We start from the raw sequence: 9,295 nt of genomic DNA, 5'->3' as shown, positions 1-9,295 counted from the left end.
AATTAAACACACTTGAAACATGATTACTAGATCAAGATGTATACTTATTTCAACTCCATGCACAATTACAACAGTTCACCACTTTAGCTATAGGCCACACCCTTCTACTCTGCCTCCTTGTCTTGGTAGGTGATTGATAAGAGCCTTAGCAACCACCATTGGGAGCAGATCAGTGGATACTCACAAAAGGTACACTATATAGCTCTGCTACCTTTCAGTTTCACTGTATCACCTTGTCATAGAAAAACTGTACTTTATACTTACCTGTTTGCATCTAGTTCGCATACGCATTGTCCCCGGGTAACAGTCTAGCCCCTCCCCTTTCCTCTGTAGGTGTTCACAGCGACTGGGCTCAATATCAAGACCAACACGAGGGTGGAACATCTCCCAGAGTCAGAGAAGAAGAAACAAAAGAGTGTTAGTCCATTGTAAGACTTTCTGGGGGCCGCACAAAATCATGCATCTAACTTGCCAGCAGTTGAGGCCACACCCATTGACCACACCCCCTCCACGGAGGAGGCCCGACAGAGTACTGGGCCGAGACTGACATTGAAGCAATACTTCACTGAGCCTAACAACAAGGAAGAGCCTGATTGTGAGTCACTGATAGTTGCTATGTGGCCATAGGGCAGCTATACCAGAGGAGAATATTGTAGGTGTCAATTAAAATCTGCTTCGGAAGACTTTAATTGCATTCTGATCAACCTCCAATCACAATGAAATCAAAATTATATGATCGGAATGCAATCTGTTTTAATTAAGACTTTTTTGACCACTATTCTCCTCTGGCTTTATCTAATTGATTGTGGTAGGTGTGGTTACTAGATGATGTTTGTGTGTTGAAGGTGAAATAATTACCCACATGAACATATCTTGTGGTGGCTAGAGCTTGAAGCTAATAATTCTGCCAGGCCACTTTATTGTACTTGTACTGTGCTTTTGGCAAATATATTTTATTATATTTATGCATGCAGGTATTAGCAGAGCTCCTGAAGTGACCACTAGAACATAGAAACTGAAAGCAACTGTTTGTTTGGCTAAGGACTTTCCACTGGACCTCCAGGATCAAGTCATGCCCATCATAGACCTCATGCCTCCATGGTACATACGTAGCTAGGGGTTGTATATACATACAGTGTAGGGTGTTGCATATATCCATGCCTTGGTGTTTATAGGCATATCATAGACCTCATGATACATAGCTAGGGGTTGTATATAATAGGGTGTACTGTTGCATGCAGTACCAGGATGCATGTCTGTACCATGCATGGCTATCTTGGGATTGTATAGTGTGAAATTTTCGAGGCACTTATATTTCGTGGAATGGCCTCTAAAAGCATTTCGTTGCACAATGTTCGTAGAATGACTGCTTACCGGAAGCCACGCCTTTAATCTTTGTACGTTATAGCAGATAATTCTAATTAAAGAACAATTTTCGTGGACTTAATTTTCGTGTAGGATTGCTAACCCACGAAATCTGCGAGAATTAAGCCCCTCGAAAATTTCGCGCTATACGGTATGTATGTTGCCAAGGCCTGGCAGGGCGCAGCTGAGGCAGCTAGGGACACCACAATACAGATAGCAGTAAGTGATTGTACCACAATTATATTTGCTGGGCACACCTGCGAGTACATACACACCACAATACACCTGCAAGCACAGTCAGTGGAATGTATTAGGACAACACTGTAAACAGATGTTCAGTATGGAATTATTATTATGGTACTCTTCAATCTTGTGCCAAAAGCTAAAGTGCATGACCAATTAAATATATACGTTTTTATCATACCCACAATAAATTATAGAACCTTCTTTTAGGCTACTCAAAAAATATTTATAATGATGGTCTTATTGGTACGGGGTTATGCAGTGGGGTGCATGGAGTATATGACTCTTGCTACAAAACATTCAATTGCAATGTATAGAGAACACACATCAAAGCTAATATAGAGTAGTCTCGTGGGCCATACTTTAAATACTGATATGGTATGGTGACTATAGCCAGGTTTTTGTGTCGCAGTGGAATTTTAATAATTATTGCGTAAGACTATCAAGACAATGGATGATCCAGATCTAGATCTCTAGAGCTGCACATACAAGAAAAATGTTGTCTATTGCACACTGACTTCTGTTTCCATATCACATGCTATCATATTCAGTATAACTCTGGATCGAGAGAAGGGGTCTTGGCTTTTCTGCCTGTAATAATGAAACCATAGTCTTGCCAACTTTTGGGCTCCCTATTCTTTTTTTTCACTCTTGACTGCAGCTATATTTAGAGTGCCTGATTGTATAACCAACAGTACAGTGTATAGCTTAGCAATGGCGGACGATTGTAAACGATGCTCCTTTTAAATGCTTGCGGTACATTTTTGTGTGGAAATTCTTGAAATGCCATCGTTCCAAAATTCCAGAACTCAACCCGAAAACCTGGCTATAGTCACCATACGTAGTATATCAATATCAGTTCAATCAGTTCATAGTATGGCCCGCGAGACTAAATAGAGAGAGGGTCAAAACAATTAATAATTATGCATAATTAAATTATGTGTATAATAATTATTATAAATTAACTATATCTTACCTATATAGGGAAACGTTTTTTTAGTAACTATACGTACAGCTATAGCTTTGCTTAAAATTTCTGCTCTTGCTTTACTTGTTAATCACGAGGTTGATCATCACCATGGCAAACAGTAGCAGCATAGAGGCAGTTAGGATCTTAGCCGTGTTTTCGATGGTGTCTCCAATGTTGTAGGCTGTGAGGGTAAACATTCCGTCGAGATTGATAAACACTGTCAAAGTTAGACGTCTTGTTACAGTTGCTCCACATCCTTCTAAGCTTGTTTGAACAATCAACTCCACCACCATACCAGCCACCACTTGAACATCAGCATCATCAAAAGAGACCAAGCTTAGACCAGTGGCTGCTACTCCATTGGGGCACTGGACTTGCTGATTGTCAACGAGACCTTGTAGTGCGAAGTCGACTGCACTCATTGTAATGTCATTGTTTTGTGGATTGGTAACATCCTCTGCTGCGCATGTTTCTTCGTTTTCTGCAGTAAAATCTGATGATGGTGTTGTTGATTCTGGGGAAAGTAATGGAAAGGCTATGGGATAGCGTCCAATTCCGAGGTCTCCTTCTCCTCTCCTCACTCTGTAGTACCCACTCTCTCCACGATTGCTTCCCCAGCTATTCTTAATCACCCAAAAATCGACTTCAGTGTCAGTGCTCCCGTAGTCCACAATTGTAACAGAATGGGTAGACTTCTCTGTCAAAGCTGGGGGTGTTGTTGTCAAGACACCACACTTGTATTGTTTTAAGTCCATGTTTGTCTTAATCGAAGCTTTCACTGCCTGTCCATTGTTCAGAGCATTTATTATGGTGTCATCAGTGTAAGTTGACGTGGCGTAGTAGCTGTCAATTGTTATTGCTTGTGGATTGAAGTTTGATCTATCTGCACATTCTGAAAAACAAGTTAGGGCATTATTTGCTTTCCAGGCAAAGTTATCTTTTGCAATTCCGTCCAGTGGTTTTGAGCTGCTTGAAATATATGGCAAACAAACGTCTGTAACAACCCCAGTGTCACGATAGTGTCTTAGAGCTCTCACAGTGTTACCTCCACAGCAACCGTACCCACTCTTTATTGGTGCGGCGGCACATCGGGTAGTGTATTGAGCGGAGAGCAGGTCCAATTGTCTACCAGCTGCTATGTTCCTTGTATCAGACACTGCATGAGCTGCTGCAAATGCCCAACAGCTACCACAGCCTCCCTGATCTGCCACTGGAGCCAGAATGCCAGAATTACGTCTTCCTAGTTGGTCAAACCGCGTCACATCACCAAGATCATCACAAGATTCATCAACGGTTCTCCACTCTCGCCCAGTTTGTCTCTTGTGTCTTGTCTCATGGTCATGGATCATCTGGTCCCAGCGACTGGAGCGTCCAGTGATGAGCTTGGTTGCTGCCGTAGCAACAACCAAAGCAGTTAGAGCCAGGACAACAATGTTTACCTTGTTCATTCTGCACTGAGCTGGAGTGTTCAAAATTCTGAATGAATTTACCAATGGACTACTGTTTATATATGCAACTTTGATCATGAATTTGGTTAATAACCTGGGTTGTATATTTAGTAGCCACACCCCTTTATGCACATTCCTTCAGTTTCCCCAGCAATAAATATTCTCATAAGGATTCTTGGAGCTTATTATTTGATACTGACAGTCACACCCCTTCATGCACATGAATTTCAGTTGTCCTTGTATTTAATAATGACCGTCTAGAGTCTTAGAACTATTACATGTATGTATATCATAGTCTTGATACACCCCCTTCCTGTATAACATTCCCACAAATTAATAACATTTACCGATTCTTAATGTGTACCTCTCTCCCACACTCCATGCAGGCTATGAACACTCCCCACTTTGCCAAGGTGAAAGACTTCATCAACCTCCAAATGCCCTCAGGCTTCCCTGTCAGATTTGGTAAACAGCACATTATTTACTGTACACGTTTGTATATAATTATCTCAACACTTTTAAATTAGTTTTGTATCTCATTTCCTTCATACTTTAATTATAGAGATTCCTTTGATGTCTGCCAAGGTGACCTTTGGTAATGTCAATAGTCACAGTGAGCCTGTCCCTCACGTGTCACTACGTACTGAGGAGAGGAGGGAAGATCCCGTACCTGTGTACACGCCCACTGGTCCCATATCCTTGGCAACGACGGAAGGTGGCCTGGTCAAGCAGCGACATGAACGTGCTGCTGGTGGTAGTAGTGTAGACCCTGAGGACACAACACCAGCTGACTCAGCTGTAGACATGGGAAGGTGAGTATACATGCACTGTATTATAGGGATCTACCCAGAATTTCGAAGTGGTGGCTATTTCAATCTTAAAACACAAAATGCAATACATGTTTACTTAACCACAACCGTCTTATTGCATATATACATGTAGAAAACTAGGTGAAGTGGAGTACCAGGCAACCACCATGCATCCACCAGTGTGTGGGTAGATCTCTGTTGTACGCTGTAGCTACCATTCTGTACAATCTAACAGGCATCAGTTGATTGTACTATGTACTCACTCTATTTATACCTTGTTTGTTGTGACTGTAATTAAGCTAAACCATTAATTTTCTAAAATTAATGTATTAACTTGTAACAGTCCTTGATGCTTCTTCAATAAATTTCACAAAATTGAACCACCCCCCCCACACACACAGCTCCACCACACACCCCATACACCCACACACACACAGCTCCACCACACCCCCACACACACACAGCTCCACTGTACAGACCCAGGAGGTGTGCACCATCTCTGAGGAGTGTTTCCAAGTCCCGCCCACCTACCGACGACTCAACACGGGCTCCTACTCCATGGCTAACGAAGAGGAGGAGCTGTTACAGCTGGCCATACGACAGAGCCTCCTGGAGCAGGGGGAAGGGGACCCGGAGGAACAGCTGAGCTTGAGGGAGGCACTAGGGGACTAGACACTCATGGGGTGAGTGGGTGTGGTTCATTTGTTGGTGGGTGTTTTTAGTGTGTTTGCAAGCTTTGAGCATATAAGTCTGCATGTAGTTATATAATTTCAAACTACAGAAATGCCTCAATTTAGTATGTTTTGTGTTACTGCATGTATTATATAATTATACTGATCTTCACACAATCTCCATGGATTTTCCATTCTCTATCGTAGGTCTGGACATGGGGGTGTGGTCAGTAGGCGTGGTCTAAATGCTGCCGATGAAGAGTTGGAGTTTGCCCTAGCGCTGAGTCGGCATTTGGAAGAGGAGGAAGCCAGGAAACGACGACACGAAGAAGAGGATTCGAGAGACGAGGAATTGCAGAGAATACTCAAGTTATCTCTGGAGGAGAAATAACTGAATTTTTAAACTTTAAATTAGCGAGAAATATATTAGTTTTATCGTGTTGTATTATGCTATGTGTGAAATCATTGTATAAAGAATATTATTATGGTGGTTGAACTCAAATACCGTATAGCGCGAAATTTTCGAGGGGCTTAATTTTCGCGGATTTCAGAAATCTACACGAAAATTAAGTCTACAAATAATTATAAGTGCCTCGAAAATTTCGCGCTATACAGTAGGTTACACGCACCTTTAATTCGAGGCACTGCATTACACATGCGCAATAATTATTCATCTTTATCCTATATCTAGCTGTGCATGCATGTGCTGCTTGCATGTGAGCCCTAGCTTGCTGGCTCTGCTGCATGTGATCCTAGTCCCAGTGCATGTCTGACCGGCCATGCATCACAAGCCTTACCATTATGCATAACGTTCACATCAATTTAGTTAGCTTAGTTTTAATGCCCTTGCTAATGGGCTTGCATTGCCTTCACATGTACAAAAGTAGACTATGCTAAAGGTCTATACAACTGCTGAGCTAGGGTTTAGCACTAGCTATATATGATTATTCGTACATGTACTGTAGTTTCGACAAATGCATTGCAGGAGTGCCTGATTATATGTACCACCCCCCTCGCTGCAGGTATTGGCAGAGCTCCTGAAGTGACCCACTAGAACACAGAAACTGAAAGCAACTGTTTGTTTGGCTGAGAACTTTCCACTGGATCTCCAGGATCAAGTCATGCCCATCATAGACAAGGTCACCTCATGGTGAGGGGGTTGTACAGTGTATAGGGTGTTGCAGCACATGCACGCAAGATGCAGGACTGCATCATGGTATCGTAATAGGCTGTTACCACTGGCTATATCTTGAGTTGTACACCCAGGGCAATATATACACCACATTCAGTACATCCTAGATTTCCACATGCAGTAACTGTATATGTACTAGCTGAGAACACCATAAATATGGTGTTAAGAATAGAATAGTACTGATGCTTTTGATCTTGCTTAATAATATAATTATGGTATTATATCTTTGCTATAATTATAGATGCATGCATGTATACAAAATATCCTATAATTATAGATGTCACATCAAAACTAAAAGAGGCCTACAACTATAAAAGTATATATGCACGTATTTGCATTTGCATATACTAGTCTATATCCTGGGGAAACATCGTTTTTTGGGGTTCTCTAACTACAGCTATATATAGCTACTTCAGCTTTGGCTTAAAGTTTCTGATACATTATAGTTCTTGCTTTTAATTGTTAATCATGAGGCTGATCATCACCATGGCAAACAGTAGCAGCATGGAGGCAGTTAGGATCTTAGCCGTGTTTCCGATATTGTAATCATCAAAGCTAGACTTGACTGATGCATCCACTTCGCTAGATGAAGCTCGTTTCCCCAAAGGCTGTGTAATAGCGGTACCTAGAAAGTAGTCTGTGAGGGTGAACGTTCCGTCGAGATCGATAAACACTGTCATACTAGATGCTGTGTTACAGTCGCTCCACATCCTCCGACACTCGTGCCTACGCTCAACTCCACCATTGTACCAGCCACCACTTGGACACCTGCACTGTCAAAAGAGAGCAAGTTTAGACCAGTAGCTGCTGCTCCATTGGGGCACTGGACTTGCTGATCGTCAACAAGACCTTGTAGTGCAAAGTCGACTGCACTCATTGTTGTGACATCATTATGTGGGTCGGTAACATCCACCAATGCGCATGTTTCTTGTGTCTCTGCAGTGGGATCTGACGATGGTACTGACGAATCTGGGGAAAGTAGTGGAATGAATATGGGATAGATTCCAAGTCCAAGATCTCCTTGTCCTCTCCTCACTCTGTAGTACCCACTCTCTCCACGACCGATTCCCCAGCTATTCTTGAGCACCCAAAAATCGACTAAAGCAGTGTCGTTTTCGTAGTCCACAATTGTAACAGCATGTAGTTTGGTATAGTTCGAAGCTGGTGGTGCTGTAGTTGTCAAGACACCACACCCGTATTGTCTAAAATCCTCGTTTGGCGAAATCAAAGTTATCACAACCTGCCCACTGTCGAGAGCATCTATTATAGTTTCATCAGTATATGCAGCTAGGACTTTGTAGTTGGGAATTTTTATTGAGCTTGGATCAAAAGCGGATCCATCTGCACATTCCGAAAAACAAATTAGGTGATTTTCTGCTTTGTAGTTTCCTGTATAGTCTTTCGGTGGTTTAGAGCTTAATTGATTATAATTATATGGCAAACAAACGTCTGTAGCCACCCCAGTGTGTCGATAGTGTTCTAGAGCATTCACAGGATCATCTCCACAGCAACCATACCCAAAGTTAACTGATGCACACCGAGCCGTGTATTGAGCGGAGAGCAGGTCCAATTGTGTACCAACTGCTAGGTTCCTTGTATCAGACACTGCATGAGCTGCTGCAAATGCCCAACAGCTGCCACACTGTCCCTGATCTCCCACTGGAGCCAAAAAACCAGAATTACGTCTTTGAAGCTTGTCAAACCGAGTCAAATCACCAAGATCATCACAAGATTCAGCAGTGGTCCGCCACTGTCGCCCAGCTTGTCTCTTGTGTCGGACACCATGGTCATGGATCATCTGGTCCCAGCGACTGGAGCGTCCAGTGATGGGCTTGGTTGCTGCTGTAGCAACAACCAAAGCAGTTAGAGCCAGGACAACAATTTTCATCACTTCGTTCATTCTTGCATTGAGCTGCAGCTGGAGTATACGGATGAATGGTATCAATCATTCTACGGTATTTATATACTATATACTTCAATCATGAATTTAGTTAACGTGGTTATAAAATGTATTCTTATTTGGTACTCACCGTTGTGTTAGTTTCACAATATTTATTATTTTCATTGATTGATATGACATGTATTTATTCTACTGACCACCACACCTCCATGCATATGCTTGCTTGTATTATGACTTTACTATATGTATTTATAGGTGTTATAATTCCCAGGGAATTATAATTATGCTTGAGGATAAAAATGATGCAATGTTGCTAGCTCTACGTAGTTAGCCAATGAAAAGTGAGATCTAATTATTAATCGTTGTTTACTCTCTCCCACACTCCAGGCTATGAACACTCACCACTTTTTGCCAAGGTGAAGGACTTCATCAATCTTCAAATGCTCTCAGGCTTCCCTGTCAGATTTAGTAAACAACACATCATGAACGTGTACATTGCACATTGTCACGTTCACTGCTAGCCTCGTTCTCCCAGTCTCGTTGTCTCTATAGCTAGGCCGCTAACTAGTATTTTTAACTTTAAAAATTGGCCTGGAATCGAGGCTAGCTCACTGCATGTATATGCGTATTGCATTGTATCTCTTCATATCTCCCACACTACTTTTTAGTCTCGAATTGTATCTTTATTTTATTTCCT

General features: G+C 42.0%; 3 protein-coding genes across 4 annotated transcripts in view; 2 read left to right on the top strand and 1 right to left on the bottom strand.

Annotated features, from left to right (window-relative positions):
• LOC135339358 (ankyrin repeat domain-containing protein 13D-like) overlaps positions 1-9,295 on the top strand; it is a 36,781-nt gene that overhangs the window by 20,388 nt on the left and 7,098 nt on the right. The gene's annotated exons all lie outside the window — the stretch shown is intronic.
• On the top strand, positions 53-5,952 carry LOC135339371 (ankyrin repeat domain-containing protein 13B-like). Of its 2 annotated transcripts, XM_064535447.1 has the most exons (7): positions 53-189; positions 334-595; positions 975-1,101; positions 4,413-4,491; positions 4,589-4,838; positions 5,300-5,518; positions 5,714-5,952. In XM_064535447.1, the coding sequence occupies exons 3-6, from the start codon at positions 1,099-1,101 to the stop codon at positions 5,505-5,507; spliced, it is 540 nt and encodes a 179-aa protein (XP_064391517.1). In that variant the 5' UTR covers positions 53-189; positions 334-595; positions 975-1,098; the 3' UTR covers positions 5,508-5,518; positions 5,714-5,952. The 2 variants fall into 2 exon arrangements, with proteins under 2 accessions (XP_064391517.1, XP_064391515.1); XM_064535445.1 differs by lacking the exons at positions 53-189; positions 334-595; positions 975-1,101 and adding an exon at positions 1,296-1,584.
• On the bottom strand, positions 2,509-4,096 carry LOC135339363 (uncharacterized). The gene has a single exon (XM_064535435.1). The coding sequence runs from the start codon at positions 4,024-4,026 to the stop codon at positions 2,656-2,658; it is 1,371 nt and encodes a 456-aa protein (XP_064391505.1). The 5' UTR covers positions 4,027-4,096; the 3' UTR covers positions 2,509-2,655.

Source organism: Halichondria panicea, chromosome 8, assembly GCF_963675165.1.
Source record: "Halichondria panicea chromosome 8, odHalPani1.1, whole genome shotgun sequence".
NCBI classification, from domain to species: domain Eukaryota; kingdom Metazoa; phylum Porifera; class Demospongiae; order Suberitida; family Halichondriidae; genus Halichondria; species Halichondria panicea.
Note: the sequence above shows the minus strand (reverse complement) of the source record. Positions and strands in the feature narration are given on the sequence as shown.

What these genes read in the sequence shown, in the direction of transcription:
- LOC135339371 (XM_064535445.1), top strand. Translation starts at nt 1,519, where the DNA reads ATGTATGTTGCCAAGGCCTGGCAGGGCGCAGCTGAGGCAGCTAGGGAC. An exon ending in ACACCACAATACAGATAGCA is followed by an intron (nt 1,585 to 4,412) that starts GTAAGTGATTGT and finishes CACTCCATGCAG; the next exon opens with GCTATGAACACTCCCCACTT. An exon ending in AGGCTTCCCTGTCAGATTTG is followed by an intron (nt 4,492 to 4,588) that starts GTAAACAGCACA and finishes CTTTAATTATAG; the next exon opens with AGATTCCTTTGATGTCTGCC.
- LOC135339363 (XM_064535435.1), bottom strand. Translation starts at nt 4,026, where the DNA reads ATGAACAAGGTAAACATTGTTGTCCTGGCTCTAACTGCTTTGGTTGTT.